At 53.3% G+C, this 14,418-nt stretch overlaps 6 protein-coding genes and 1 non-coding gene across 7 annotated transcripts; 4 read left to right on the forward strand and 3 right to left on the reverse strand.

Moving 5' to 3' along the window:
• The first annotated feature begins 175 nt into the window (after positions 1 to 175).
• On the forward strand, positions 176 to 437 carry BDW70DRAFT_137755 (uncharacterized protein). Its single transcript, XM_073737094.1, has one exon. The coding sequence runs from the start codon at positions 242 to 244 to the stop codon at positions 407 to 409; it is 168 nt and encodes a 55-aa protein (XP_073595356.1). The 5' UTR covers positions 176 to 241; the 3' UTR covers positions 410 to 437.
• Positions 438 to 650: 213 nt separating this feature from the next.
• Positions 651 to 1,535, forward strand: BDW70DRAFT_168627 (A4/G1 family peptidase; the record flags this gene model as incomplete). Its single annotated transcript, XM_073742504.1, has 1 exon — positions 651 to 1,535. The coding sequence occupies one exon, from the start codon at positions 651 to 653 to the stop codon at positions 1,461 to 1,463; it is 813 nt and encodes a 270-aa protein (XP_073595357.1). The 3' UTR covers positions 1,464 to 1,535.
• A 1,181-nt stretch (positions 1,536 to 2,716) lies between these two features.
• Positions 2,717 to 2,788, forward strand: BDW70DRAFT_t115. The gene has a single exon. It is a non-coding gene; the product is annotated as a tRNA-Glu (tRNA).
• A 286-nt stretch (positions 2,789 to 3,074) lies between these two features.
• On the reverse strand, positions 3,075 to 4,968 carry BDW70DRAFT_168629 (questin oxidase family protein; the record flags this gene model as incomplete). Its single annotated transcript, XM_073742505.1, has 5 exons — positions 3,075 to 3,315; positions 3,369 to 3,779; positions 3,849 to 4,208; positions 4,273 to 4,575; positions 4,662 to 4,968. 5 exons carry the CDS (start codon positions 4,966 to 4,968, stop codon positions 3,215 to 3,217), a joined length of 1,482 nt encoding a protein of 493 aa, XP_073595358.1. The 3' UTR covers positions 3,075 to 3,214.
• A 279-nt stretch (positions 4,969 to 5,247) lies between these two features.
• On the reverse strand, positions 5,248 to 8,481 carry BDW70DRAFT_168631 (ferric reductase family protein; the record flags this gene model as incomplete). Its single annotated transcript, XM_073742506.1, has 7 exons — positions 5,248 to 6,662; positions 6,727 to 6,848; positions 6,911 to 6,963; positions 7,038 to 7,270; positions 7,323 to 7,720; positions 7,774 to 8,159; positions 8,226 to 8,481. 7 exons carry the CDS (start codon positions 8,479 to 8,481, stop codon positions 5,459 to 5,461), a joined length of 2,652 nt encoding a protein of 883 aa, XP_073595359.1. The 3' UTR covers positions 5,248 to 5,458.
• Positions 8,482 to 9,947: 1,466 nt separating this feature from the next.
• fetC (putative ferrooxidoreductase Fet3) lies at positions 9,948 to 12,014 on the reverse strand (the record flags this gene model as incomplete). The annotated part of the gene is made up of 6 exons (XM_073740882.1): positions 9,948 to 9,990; positions 10,087 to 10,387; positions 10,456 to 10,802; positions 10,857 to 11,077; positions 11,128 to 11,622; positions 11,673 to 12,014. The coding sequence occupies 6 exons, from the start codon at positions 12,012 to 12,014 to the stop codon at positions 9,948 to 9,950; spliced, it is 1,749 nt and encodes a 582-aa protein (XP_073595360.1).
• A 309-nt stretch (positions 12,015 to 12,323) lies between these two features.
• On the forward strand, positions 12,324 to 13,899 carry BDW70DRAFT_61678 (FTR1 family protein). The gene is made up of 4 exons (XM_073744395.1): positions 12,324 to 12,593; positions 12,637 to 12,761; positions 12,821 to 13,263; positions 13,328 to 13,899. The coding sequence occupies exons 1-4, from the start codon at positions 12,566 to 12,568 to the stop codon at positions 13,845 to 13,847; spliced, it is 1,116 nt and encodes a 371-aa protein (XP_073595361.1). The 5' UTR covers positions 12,324 to 12,565; the 3' UTR covers positions 13,848 to 13,899.
• Positions 13,900 to 14,418: the final 519 nt, after the last annotated feature.

The following is a 14,418-nucleotide window of genomic DNA, read 5'->3' on the forward strand; positions in this document are numbered from 1 at the left end:
GCTAAGAGGCTTGTCCGAAGCTTGCTGAAGCTTGTCGTGCTTGTTATCACCACCGGGCCATCCTGGTCAGACGCCCGTACCCCCTCTCTCGCACTGTTGAAGATTACGCTGATAGAATACCAGAATAGCCACCCGAGTATGGTGATCATATACTCCGTGCCCTGACCTTTGTATACTCTGCAAACCTTTCTAAGTCGGAAGATGCTGATGTCTCTCCGGTACAGTGCCGGTCAGTTAGGGCATGTCCATCCGCAGCCAATCCATGACCGCCGTTTCGTTATCTTCATGCTCCAGGGTCATCTGGAATAGATGCATGGTGCCTGTACTAACTGTCGCCGGATTAATTAGTTTTGATATCTTCCGTGTGGATTTGCTTTTCCCCTCGCACCTCACTGGTTGCTGCCGGTGATGAGTTAGATGAGGGTAGCATCGCGCACACAGCGTTAGTCAATCGGACCATGGAGATGCATGCATAGGCCGTGATGCGATATCATTATGCAAAAGCGTGAGGGGAAGAGTCAAGAGTTATGTCCAGATTCGAAGACACCTCTCGTCTATAAATACAAGTTCGATTCCCGCTCTTGCAAAGCATCACAGTTCACAACTCCTCGCTCTTTTTCCTTCTACCAACAATCAGGCGATCGGGCAAGATGAAGCTCTCCATCACGGCCATCTCCTCAATTTTGCTAGCCAGCAGCGCTCTCGCAGCCCCCCTCACCGAAGCCCGCCGTCAAACACGCGCCCTCCGCGGCCGCAGCCCCTCCAACCGCGCCTCACACCCTCCCTACAAAGTCGGCAGCACCGAGCTCCTCTCCCTCTCCAATGAGACCCAGGTCGAATACAGCTCCAACTGGGCGGGCGCCGTTCTCATTGGCACAGGCTATACCTCCGTAACCGGCGAATTCACCGTGCCAACCCCCTCCCTGCCAACGGGCGCAAGCCGCAACAAGCAATACTGCGCCTCTGCCTGGGTAGGCATTGACGGCGATACCTGCAGCACCGCAATTCTGCAAACGGGCGTCGACTTCTGCATCCAGGGCTCCTCGGTTAGTTTCGATGCCTGGTATGAGTGGTACCCGGACTACGCGTACGACTTCTCCGGTATCACCATCAGGGCCGGTGACAGCATCCGCGTGACCGTCGACGCGACGACACTTACCGCTGGCACCGCGACAGTCGAGAACCTGACCACCGGCAAGACTGTCACGCATACCTTTACCGGTGGCGTGGATGGAGACCTCTGCGAGTATAACGCCGAGTGGATCGTCGAGGACTTTGAAAGCAACGGGCAGCTGGTCCCCTTTGCGGATTTTGGCACTGTGACGTTTACGAGTGCCGAGGCGACCGATGATGGGAAGACTGTTGGGCCGAGTGGCGCGACGATCATCGATATTAAGCAGGGAAATAGTGTTCTTACAGATGTTTCGGTGACCGACGACTCTGTTACTGTTAGCTACGTCTAGGCTCTAGTTGACTGCACTGGACTAAACGCTGCCTGGCATGGCATACAACAAATACGGAGAGGATGTGGTTGGGTAATGCCGGTGAGTGGGCATGTGACAACCCGAGCCCTAACATCGAGTTGCGGATGCTGGTACAGGTCGAACGAGGGAAATAGCTTTGCCTTTCTTGATTCTGTTGTCTTTCTTTGATCTTCTTGAGTATCTCTTCTTATTGGATCTCGATGTTCTCTTCGCTTGCAGGCGTTGGTCAACTGCACGTAGGTACTCTGGATTGCGATGCTCGTCAGTGTATATATCAGTTCTCCGAGTAGGGAGAGATCGACCGAATAAAGCAGGTATCATACAGGAAATCCATACCTTAGTCAAGTTGGACTTGCCCAGACAGGGGCTTTAAACCACACAGATAACCCGTGACGTAGTCAGAAGCACTAGACCACGACAGCAGTAGTGTATATACTCATTACAAATCCCCGCTGCCATACTTTATGAGACTTGAACGACAGCCCTTTTGTCCGAGCACACACAGCAGTGCCATCAATTGAGCATACCTAGCCTTCATGGTGTGGAGCAGCGGGTCTCACGAATTTCATCGTTTTCAATCAACAGCATGTTGAGTGCGCGGTGTGCGATCCAATAACACACGTTCCCGAGGTCTCTTAATAAAAATACCACTAGGTGATTAAGACATGTCGAACAATTGGAGTCCCCTACTTATTGACCCCAGTTCAGTCAGGCCTGGCATCTCTTTCGAGCCCTAGAGCCCTGCATACTGGGAGCCAACGCGAACTATCCCTTGTTCTATCATGGGTCCGGCGTAGGTTAGCTTGGCTTATCTGGGATAATATGAAGGACTCTACCTCGATTGAACGGTGAGCTGGAACGTCAGCAGGCAGGATCAGTAAACCTGGTCCTGTTGCGCAAATATATATATAGGCGATCAGGCCTATGCATCAGGGTTATAATGTACATTAACCGGACCTCTAAATAGAAGCAAGCCCAAAAAAAAATAGGCATATCGCTCCCAACACTTGCTATTCTTTTGCTCTGCTACTTGTACCGACACTGTTGAATCGTCATGCGTATTGTAGTGGAAAAAGGATCGGGGCGACTTCAAAGTGTGGCTTGGCCCACCTGATTGGATGTCGCACTTAGTAACTTCTTTCATAGTAACGTAACGTTAGCGCACAGGCAGAAAACTAGCCAAAGCGTCCCAGGCTTGAGTAAATTGCTTTCTATTTGCAAACATCAATTCGTCCGATATGGTGTAATGGTTAACATCGCCGTCTCTCACACGGCAGCTCGGGGTTCGATTCCCCGTATCGGAATTGTCTTTTTTGCCCTTTTTTTTTGGGGGGGGGGGGGGGGGGGGGGGGGGGGGGGGGGGGGGGGGGGGGGGGGGGGGGGGGGGGGGGGGGGGGGGGGGGGGGGGGGGGGGGGGGGGGGGTTTGGTGGCTGTGAGAGAGGTGTCGTGCATGGCTATGGGTTTGATGGCTCGCTAGGTGAGTGGAAGAGGGCGTGATACATCTCACATCTACCGCGTGCCACGCAGCCAGGTCACAAACTGTGAGCTGGCATAGGGTTGGCCTGTCTACTCCGCTGACATTGCTTCTTTGTTCATTCAACATTGAAAGCTGCGTTATTGGGTGTAATGCGATGCATAATAGGCATTGACACCTGCTACTCCTGAGTGAGGCGCACGACAAAGACACTATTCAAGCGCAATGTGTCAACAGTTACTGTACAGCAGGCAGCTAGAGTCTCGCCCTGTCTTCCACAGCATCCCAAGCCTCGTCAAATCCCGTCGAGCGCACCCACATCTTCTCCTCGCCTCTGCCGTGGACGGAATCGATAACTACCGCTGTTAGTATGAAACACAAGTATAACGAGGAGGGGAGTATAGCCTACCCATATTCCCAATCCTCAGCCAGCTGTCCCCCGTGATCTTGAGGCCCTTCTCCCTCTCTTGCCCTTCGTAAGCCCGGCAGACAGCCTCGCCGTTCTTTAAAGCCCGAATAAGCTTGACAAGGTGCCCGTCGTCATGGGTATGTTGGATACTCTGCTTGATGATACTCTTCCAGGTCTGGTTTATCGGGTACTTGGTGACTTCATCGAGATACAGCTGCGGCGCATTGCGGGAGACATACATGAACAAGTCCATGCGTCCTTTCATCTCCAGCAGACGGAGTTTGGTCGCCGTGTACAAGAATGGCAGGGACAGGATCTTGGCGAAGAAGATGGATGAGTTGACGGTGTGGATGTAGAAGAAATCGAACTTGACAGATTTGGTGGGCCGCTGGGAGGCTGCCGTGAAGTAGACTGCCCGATATCAGTAAATGACAAATACTCTCAGTAGGATATTTGGAGCAGGATTAGAGGGCAGCGTACCGGAAACATCCACCATCTCCGCATACTTCTCCGCCATCTGCTCTTCCGACACTGTATACTGTGCCGCAATCTCGATCATCTCCTTACCCGCCCTCTTGAGAACGCCGTCACGGAGCTTGTTCCCGTCTTCGAAACGTACCGAGTTGGCGAGTTTTGTATTTGCTTGCGCTTCTTCGAGCAACTGCAGCATGGTCTTCCGTCCCGGCTTGCCAATCCCACCCGCCACTTGCTCAGCAGGGAAAAGGAACCGCGGCCCCGTCCAGTCGTCGTGGATTGCTGTTTGCGCGAGGGCCTCGGCGATAATGGCCGGCTGATTGAACTCGATACCGAAGCCGAGGTGGATTATGGGGTGGAGCAGGCCTACCAGTTTGTTGGCACTTAGGGCATGATATACGGCATCAATAGCAGGAATACAAAGACGTACCGCCAAACAACCTTGCCATCATACTCTCAGCATTCTCGTCCTGTTTGAAGAGGTATTCAGAAAGAACAGCCTCAACACCTTTTTCGTCGATCTCGCGCTGGAAGAACTCGAGGAAATCAGGGTAATTCTTCTCCTTGCCTAGTGCGTCCTTGAATTTGTCTTTCTGGTGAAGAATTTTAAAAACATCCTCGTGCCTTGGAAGGGCGTGTCGCTGGTAGGTCTTGTTCCGATCATAGGCAGCCTGGATCTCATCAGGTGAAGCCCCCAGCGCGTAGAGAGTGAGAATCTGATGGGCAATGTGATCTGCATGAGTTAGCACTATGTTCCTACAATACATAAATCCAGATACAAATATACATATATTCATTTATTTGAAAAGGGAGGTATACCGTGGAACCCCATATCGTTGAAGTATACATGATGTTTCTCCAGATCTTCCTGCAGAACAGCACTCGCTGTTTTCGCTGCAGACTCGGTGATACCAGTGCTCCAGACCCCCGTGTCCGAGTGCGGGGAGAGGAGGACCTTGCGTGCGGTGGCCATGTGTGCAAGATTGTAGGCGTTTGTGGTAGCGGAAGTGGTGATGGTGGTTGTGAATCGGGCTGCAGAAAATCCACTGACAATCTTGGCTCCTGAAGGAATGGCCCACTGAGAGGAAGACGCGACAGCAGTGAATCTGCCCCGAAATATATACATATCCGTTACACATAGCATAAAGCAGCTGCTTGTCATCAGACTATAAGCAGAAGATCGTCATTACGTCATATCGGCGTTCGGGGCCTCGGAGGTGCGGGGACCGTCTCAAGGTTCGTTGATTGCTAAGCTCGTAATCTGACTCCAAAATATACAGAGCACAGGCTCCCTGCGGGGAGGTCACAAGAGCAGGGTTCCTAGTATAATAAGCATAGAGTTCTAGAGTAGATTGGGAGTAAGCAGGCCGAGTCTAGAAGGTTGGGAGAGCGGATATTCGACTAAATCGGGTATTCGCGATGTTTGCGGTATCTGCAATAGCCCTAACTGGCTTCCTCCCAAGGCATTAGACGTGCACGATTGATCGACCAGCGGTCGACTGATAAATCACTAGTTAATATTTTAAAAGCAAGCATACGTGGTTCATTTTTTAGGCCTGCTTATGCGCACCATCCAAGTTCCACGCTCTCTCCCGTCTGCTCAGTTCTCCATCCTATCACCACCCAAACGCCTCCTCAAAGTACTCAACGTCCCTGAACCCATTTTTCCCTCTCATAACGGCATACACCGTCTGCCGGCACTCATCTGCCATCTGCGCCGGTCCACAGGTCAAGACCGCCAGACGCGAAGAGTTGGCTTTCGCCTCCCGTGCCTCAGCCGTCACGATAGCGCGGACGTTGGGCCGACCCGAGACGAAATCAACGGGGTTTCTCGCGGGTGCGAGCTTGGAGATGTTGGCACTGGCTTCTCCATCCGCCGTCACTGCGGCGGCGGGGGGAGGAGAGTCCGTTCGAGCATCGAGGATAGCATTGTCATTGCTGGAACTGGACAGATTGCTGCTCGACGGGGACTTTTCCCCAGTAGGGAGAACAGCAACACCCGCCTCCTTCCCCTTCGGCGCCAATGACAGTTCCAGCGCCGCAGCCAAAGACGAGGGCGCGGACGAGGACGAAGCCTTGGAGCTAGTGCAGTAGAAACTGGTCAGGATATCCTCATGCGCGAGGATTCCAGCCAACTCGTCACAAAAGACCCGCTCGAACATCTCGTTCGTTCTGGCCGACCAGACGAGCCGGACTCGGGTTGTGCGCGTCTTTGCCGCACCGCCAGTGCGCGAAATATGGTCAATGATATACGGCACGGCCGCAGCAATACCCGTTCCACCCACGACCATGAGTACGGTGTCGAATGTGTGCAGTGGTGCAGCGTGCCCGTAGGGTCCTTCCAGCAGTAGCTTGGGCTTGATGACAGACAGTCCAGATTTGCGGCATTGGTTTCGCAGCCTTCTCGTCCAGCCGTCATAGGGGCGGATATAGAAGATCAACTTAGAATCTTGTTGATGCTTCTCGTGGACCCGAATACTTTCACTACCAGTCGCCAGAGATAGAGAAGGAGGTACGTATGCGCCCAGAGTGAACGGGTGGTTCTCCCACCCTTTCAGGGTCACGGGCTGGTAGAGATAATAGTGCTGTCCTGGCGCCGGCTTCAGCGTTGACGGGGCGGGAGAGAATTCAATCTTGATCAAATCACTGTCTTCAAAGTACTGCACGAGGGAAGAAGTGGTCCTGCTGAACCGCCTCCCAAGTCGCACGTTCAGATTGCAGTATGCGATTCGGATGAGACGCACGACCCGGTCGAAGGCCCAGATTGCGACCATCGGCCAGAGATACCCGTTCCATTTCGTGCCGTCGAAGCTGGTATGTCTATCTCAGGATCAGTGTCAGTGTGGCACAGAACGGAAAGAAGGTGGTAGTGGGCAGGACGGACCTGAAGAGGGCGTAGACTACGACAATGGCGAAGACGACATGCAGGATCAAAAAGGTCTCGTAGACTTTATGCCGTAGTATTGTCATCGATTGAACGAGCATAAAGGACATAAGGATCGTGGCCTGATCAAAGGTTCTGTTATCAGTTGCTCGTGCTTTCAGGACGGAATGTCCAGGTGCCCTACCACAACCCCCATATACCAGTACTCCTGCTTCCAGACGCTGTCCCAGCGGCCCTCTAAGAGATACAACATCTGTCAATCTGCCATCCGGCACCAAGCCACATTCTGGGCCAAGTTGTAAGGCACATACCGTAGTAAGCAAAAACAACGCTATAGTTGATCGAGTGCACAATCGCCAGCAGCGTGCATGCCCACGCCACATGGCGATGAAAGATATTGAAGCTCTGGGTGTTAAAGTCCGTCGCCCAGAGAAAGATATTGTTGCGTCCGCCAAAGAGCCATAAGAACGGGAGGCACGCGTAGGATAGAATGCCTGTCCGGTCAGAGGAGTATTGCCAGTTCTGCTGGAACAGGCTGGTCATTCTACATATGCAAGTTAGAAAGTGGCAATGCGAAAGAACAGGGCCGTGAATACTCAATATTGCCCTCGAAACTCTGATAGTCGACACAAGCGAGGATAATGCACAGTGCCCAGAACCCGCACACGATCAAAAGGTCCAGGCGGCGGGGGATGGTATGGTACCAGAAGAGCTGCTGGTGATTTGTCAAGAAGGGGGCGAAGCTGGCTGGCAGGGCGATATACGTCTTAACGTAGTGGAGCGGTGTTGAGAGGAGTCCGCGCGAGGGTTTGGCGTGTCGGATGCTATTGGATTCGGTATCTTGAGAGCTGGAAGTGGACGAATGGCCGTGTCTGTGGGTCGAGATGGACGAGATGAACTTGGCCATCATTCCCAGCACAAGAATTCCACCCCAGTACCCCATGATCCCCCATCCGAAGCGTTTATCCTTTGAGAGGGCGTAGTCGTGCGTAACCTTCATTATCAGCACAGCCGCCATGCGCAGGGAACGGACACAGGAGGACATACATAACTCTTATACGCCCTCTTATAGTAACTCTCACTCAGTAAGACGACTTCCCCAATCGTCCCTGTCGTGGTGGTATCATTCATCTCTGGATCAATACTCGGCAGCGCCGCAATATACACGTCCGTCACATTCTTCTCAATCTCGGATAAGTCCATCAGGGTCAGGCTGTTCTGCTCGCAAAGGCTTTGCCAGTACGGTATTGTCACAGAAAACTGAGCGGCATTGCAGCGAGCTTTTGCGCTTGCGTACAGCGAGGTGACTTCAACCGTGCTGTTGCAGGGCCCCGTAGAGGTACCCCCGCCGCCATGGCCGCGGCGCCGTACGCGGCGGGTGCTATGAGACGTCGATGAATCGGCCGAGCCGTGCTCGGACGATGACGATGTCTCTGTCTTCGAGGAGTCATGCTCAGACGAAGCCGAGGCCGCGTCTGTGCCCGAGGAAGCATGCTCACTGGATGTAGACGAAGACTGGCCGGACGCAGAAGAACCATGTTCACTTGATGACGAGGCGCCCGAGCTTCCATGAGAACTCCCGCCGCTCTCTTGATTGATAGTAATACTGCCTTCGAAGGTGTACTCCGAAAGGATCGTATAGATCGAGTAGAAGCAGTACTTGTCCAGACTGTCGGCGGACATCTGCATGCCCTGCCCGGCCAGCACCGGGACGGTGGCCGAGCAGAGAGCGAGGAGAGCCGCTCGTCGGAGCATTGATCTGGCAAGAGGCCGTGAAGAAGTAGGTTCTAGTTTGGTGAAGGATGTAGGGGGTGTGCTGGTATATAAGCACCGGGCTGGCTCTAGTGGGTGATGAGACGGGGCCAACTGTTCGGACTCGCTCGCCGCTCGCAGTTCTAGCAGGGACAATAATTATAACGGTAATAAAAATACAAAAAAGAAATGGAAGTTCACTCCAAATGTGCTGTGCATTAATCTCTCCTGTGGCTAACCCTCGTCCTTGTTCCGCGCCCTACGGTCAGAGGACCTCGAGTCACGTCAAATCACCGATACCGTGTCTCCATTGCTTGTAACCACCAGCAAGTAACTACATAACAGCAAAGCTCGCTTACCGACGCCTGAACCAGCGTGCTTTTGCGAGATATAGACCGTCTGGGGGTGCATTCATCATGCCACCCCATCCGAGCCAGGTACACCACCGTCTTGGCAGTGGGCTTGGAAACCGGATGCGCCGAGAGTAGTTGTTGAATGGAAGGCTTCATTGGTAGGGCAGGACTCCTTGAGCTGGTGGTGGAGGCGTTCTACGGTCTCTCGACTAGACCGGATCTTGCCGGTTCTTGGGTTGCTTGGGTTGCTTAACGGGTCTTAGCATGGGCTTAGCAACGCGCGACTAGACTAGGGTGAGGCGTGGTATAGATACGGCATAAACGTGTATGAACGTGTAAATGGGCGGACGGATAACCAGACAGATGGAAAGGCACAGTGAAAATCTAGGATCTAGTACTGGCTCCACAACCGGCGAAGACATGTCATACACGAGCCAACACGCACGACGGACCAACAACGGAGGATGCCATCCAGGGATGCTGCTCCGAACTCTGGGACACGCAAGGCTGCAGGGCATAGTCGAGACTGCGCCCGAGTCAAGTCCGTCACGGAAATGGCACCTGCATCGTGGAGCAACGAGGGGGTATTCCCGGCCCGATTTGGTCAGGCTTGCGAACTGCCGGTGCTTGTCTTATCAATCAGTCAATCAGTGGAGTATTCTTACGGTACGTTAATATCTTGAAGTCAAGCTTCATGCTTGGCAATTCGAACGAGCCGTGGTTCAGACGGCAGAGTTTTCTCTGGCCCGGCGTTGACGGCTGCCCTAAAGTGTAATGGAACCAAAGAACCTTCTGCAATGCGGGCGGGAATGTAGACTGGGCATGGCACGGCGCCCACTGTATATTTGTCAGTTGAATTAGTGTTCCGCAGCTGCAGGGTCTGTGTCCGTTATGGTTGTTCTATAGACACCGTGATGCGCTGGGTTAGGTGTTGACTCTGGGACAACCGCAGGTTCTTGTTTCCCCTACGACACTATCTATGCAGCAATGAGTGAAAACGTCCGCAGGATGTGTGAGAACTTCCAGACTTAATAGAAAAATTGACTATTTGAAAGCGATAGGGTACACTATCAACAGATTATCAAACTATCCAACGCAGCCCCATAAACCTTTAGTTTACATCACAACCCTACTCTCCTTGATCGGTGCAACACCATACCTAGGCATCGTCAGCAAAACAAATCCATCCCTGGACATTAAAATCAAAATAAAAGAGGGTGAAAAATACGAGAGAGAGAGACAGGGAGAGACTCACCAGACAATACTCGCCAGCCCTAAAAACGCCGCCACACAGCTAAAGACCAGCGCAACAATGCCCCGGGCTGTGAACCCGGCTGGTAGAGGCGCAACAGCCTTATTCTCGCCGGATAGATCAAAAAAGTCCTCTGTATTACCGGCCGCATTCCCCTCGGTTGGTGTTCCAGCCGCATCACAGACATCGTAGTGGTTCTGCGGGATCGTCAAGTGCTCCTGCAGGTACAGCGGTGCTTCGACCATCACGGTGGCCAGACCGGCGTCCATATGCCATTCGATGTGGCAATGGAAGAACCATACTCCTGCATCACGAGGTCTCAGCACAGCTCTGTCGCGGGGAGAGTAAGCGAGGTATGGAAAGGAGGCGTACCAGGATTATCCGCCTTGAATCTGACGACAAAGTTCCCCATTGGACTGACAATCAGTGTATCCCGGCGAACGGGAACAGAAGCAAATGTGACATTACCCTTGTTGAAGTGGCCCTCGTAGTCGCCACTCCGCCACAGCACCTGGAAGTTATGCCCGTGCAGATGGAAAGGGTGTTTTCCAGTGTCGTCGTTGTTGAGAACGATGTCGACGATGTCGTCCTTCTGGAGCACGTAGGCGTGCGTGTCTGTCCCGTAAACCGTCGCGTTTGAGGCGGCGGATCCGGTGGTCAGGGCGGAGTATAGCACGGGCACTTTGGGGGAAACGTAGGAGATGCCGTTGAAGAAGGCGCTTTATTCGGTTAGCTATCCTTGAGGATACCAGAGAAGGGAAGAGGGGGAGTACTAGTTTGCGCCGTCGCCGAGGTTGTCCATGGTCAGGTCGAGGGTGATGGTCAGATCTGCGTCTGGGAGTGCTTCCACTCCGTCGTAAGGGACGAGAGTGTAGTCGTCGAAGTAGTCGAGGTCAGCAACGTCTGCAGGGGCAGGCTTATCAGCGGATTCATTGTAGACGAGCCATCCGGTGACATTGTAGTTCAGCGAGTCAGGCAGCGTGTCGAAGAGATCCTGCGTATGATCAGCCCCGTCCTTGCTGTCCTAGGACAGGTAGAACGTACAGTATCCATACTCCCAACCATAGCATAGTTCCTGCTCGTCTCGTTCTTCATCGTGACGAGAAAGCTGTACCGCTGCGCTGAAGAGATATAGATCCGCTCCGCGGTGGCCGGCTCAGTCCACACACCGTCCACCTCGATAATCTGCATTTCGTGGTCTTCGATCCAGAAATACTGGCTCGCAAAGGCTCCGATGTTCGCCAGCCGGAAGAGATACCTCTTGCCGGGCTCAACGGAGACAGTCAGGTTCTGCGTCTCGTTCATCAAAGCGGACTTTGGAACGGGCTCGGCGCCAGTGGGATTCTCGACACTGATAAACTCTTTCAGCAGCGAGGACATCTGGTCGTGGTACCAGTCAGACAGCGTGATAACGTATTCCTTATCGTATTGCCCAATGTAGGGGTCGTCGTCGTCATGGATGACAAGGGCTTGACGCCAGCCATCGGGGTACTGGCCCTTGGTGTGAGAGTGGTACCAGTACGTGCCGGATTGGTCAATCTATATCTGTCAGAGGAGATGCATCAAGATGGAGGGTAACGATCGCTTACGGTGAAATTGTAAAGCATCGTCTCGCCCGGCGGAATATTGCACTGCGTCAACCCGGGCGGCCCATCCATCTCGGTTGTGCCATTCTGGAAAAACCCGTGGAAGTGCACGCTCGTAGACTGATTTCCCAATCCGTTGTGCACATTTGCTATCACCCTGTCGCCCTTGGTGAAGTTAAGCAGGGGCAGCGGCCACTCGTTGTTTATGCCAATGACGGGACGAGGCTGCAGGCCATCTGGGTTCGCAGTCACCCAGGTGATGTTCCAGTCGAAGTTGTGTGTCTTTGCTTCAGTCAAAGCCGTCAAAGCCGAGAGGGAGAGCGAGAGGATAGAAAGGATATGCATGATGGCGATACTACCCGACAGCAAGCTGGCCACAACGACGGGTTGGGAAGAGGGATTGGTGCAGTTTAGGTTATATAGGATTGTATCCAGCCCGATATAGCCCCCGATGCGAGCATATGGCAAGTGGACATGTATTTCGAATACGTTTCTAGCGTAATACTTACGGCAAAGTGGATGGGGCCCTACCTGCTCTACTAACCCTGCACGGAAACGGTTATCTGATCCGAGTTTTAGACCCTTGGCATTCACCAAGGCCGTCCTCGTCTAACCTGGTGGCAAGTGTGTACAGCTTCTCAATGGTTGGTATCCCGGACATCGGCTGCCTGGTGCGAACTCTGCGCTGAGAGCGCCAGAGGGAATCCGCAATTCATCTCGTTCGGTCTCTCCGAAGTGTCAGTTGCGGTGGAGCAGGCCCTCACGCTTCCGTGTTGTGCTTGGAGAGGAGGGCTTCCTATTTTACCGACTTCGGATAGGATATCGTGGTATAAAAGCCTCTTGCATCCATCTCCCTGACTGGCGACAAACGAACCACTGACTGATCCCGCCTCGCCATGGCTAACCAAGTGTTTGCAGTCACTGGTGAGTTCAGTTCCTCATTTCTCTACTCTTCTAACCGCCATAGTCTTCTTCATCTGCTTCCGAGAATGCCTCGAAAGCAGCATTATCGTCTCCGTGCTGCTTGCCTTTCTCACCCAGACCCTAGGCGCTGAGGGAGATCGAGCCTCTCTCAGACGTCTACGAATACAGGTACCCCCGGCGGCCCATCCTCCCCGTCTTGGCTGGCCCAGTAGCTGATAGTTGTTCAGGTCTGGTGGGGTGTTCTTCTCGGTCTCTTCCTCTGTCTCTGCATCGGCGCCGGCATGATCGGTGCTTTTTACGGTCTCGAGAAGGACGCCTTCACCAACACGGAAGATGTCTGGGAAGGTGTCTTTGGACTCATCGCCTCGATCATCATCTCTATCATGGGCGCCGGGTTGCTGCGCGTCAACAAAATGCGCGAGAAGTGGCGCGTCAAGCTTTCTCGGGCCCTTGAGAAGAAGGAGAGGAGTGCCTCCTGGGTCGGCCGGCTGAAGCATTGGAGTGAGAAGTACGTCATGTTCATCTTGCCCTTCGTCACGGTGCTCCGTGAAGGGTTGGAGGCCGTCGTGTATATTGGCGGTGTTGGGCTCGGCCTCCCGGCGAGCTCCTTCCCACTGGCCATCTTCTGTGGTCTCCTCGCTGGCTGCGCGGTGGGATATGTGATGTACAAGTAGGTCCCTATCGACTTCCTTTGGTAAAAGAAATGCAAGAGCACCACTAAGCCAGAGTACTAGGGGCGGAAGCTCGGCTCAGCTGCAGTACTTCCTCATCATCTCCACCTGCTTTCTCTACCTCGTCGCAGCCGGGCTCTTCTCCCGAGCTGTGGGATATTTCGAGACCAACACCTGGAACCACATCATCGGTGGCGATGCCTCTGAGACTGGATCCGGGCCCGGATCGTACGATATCCGACAGAGCGTCTGGCATGTAAACTGCTGCAATCCAGAGCTGAATGGCGGAGGAGGCTGGGGTATCTTCAACGCCCTTTTCGGATGGACCAACTCGGCAACGTACGGGTCGGTCCTGTCGTACAACCTGTACTGGATCGTGATCATCTTGGGCTACCTCGCAATGAGGTTCAAAGAGCGGAACGGGTATGTCCCGGTGCTGACAAGGCTTGGAAAGGCCCTCAAGTTGGATCGGTTCAGGAAGCGGGGGAATGGCAACGGGGTTGTTATGGATACGGTGGAAGCAAGAAAGGAAGGAAATGATGTGCCAGTGCAGGTTGTCACAAGGAATCTGGATGAGGCCTGAAGTGCTCTTCAGGTAATCAATCCTGTTGGACCATGGCGGATGCATAGTGGAGAGGTTCAGCGGTTTTTCTTTTTTCATTATTTCTTTTCCCCTCCCGTCTTTCCCTGTCTTGGATGTCTAGATGGGCCAAAGTAGATAATAGGGTAGAGCTGAGGGAGTTTAATGCACAAGAAATGTGGCTGAAAGCGCTCGTACAGCTGAGAGTTCAAGAGTTAAGAGATCTGTCCCGGCTAGGCTACCAGTACTATCGACACGATCGATTTCAAGGCTCATATAGTTCTTCCTGTGGCTCAGCAGTCTAACTCAATCAGGCAGATGGTCCCGATCAGATATGATCCCACAAATTCAATAAAAAATCCCCACCAGATAACTCCGAAGTGCTCGGCCTTACAGGGCCACCTTCTTATAGCAGGCCCTCACTAGGCCGGCCCCGTGGCTGTAAGGCTTGATTGCCTCAATCTGACTCAGAACTCTTACCAATACATCACCAACAACTTAGCATCTGACGTCTGACGCAATGGTCTTCCCCGGCAGACGAAGCATCGGCTGCTATACCTGCCGCCAGCGCAAG

The sequence above is a fragment of the Aspergillus foveolatus genome (genome assembly GCF_047715535.1).
Source record: "Aspergillus foveolatus strain CBS 279.81 unplaced genomic scaffold BDW70scaffold_29, whole genome shotgun sequence".
Lineage (NCBI taxonomy): Eukaryota > Fungi > Ascomycota > Eurotiomycetes > Eurotiales > Aspergillaceae > Aspergillus > Aspergillus foveolatus.

Coding starts and splice junctions, on each gene's coding strand:
- BDW70DRAFT_137755 (XM_073737094.1), top strand. CDS start 242: ATGTCCATCCGCAGCCAATCCATGACCGCCGTTTCGTTATCTTCATGC.
- BDW70DRAFT_61678 (XM_073744395.1), top strand. CDS start 12,566: ATGGCTAACCAAGTGTTTGCAGTCACTG. Junction 12,762..12,820: donor TCAGACGTCTACGAATACAG/GTACCCCCGGCG, acceptor ATAGTTGTTCAG/GTCTGGTGGGGTGTTCTTCT. Junction 13,264..13,327: donor GTGGGATATGTGATGTACAA/GTAGGTCCCTAT, acceptor CCAGAGTACTAG/GGGCGGAAGCTCGGCTCAGC.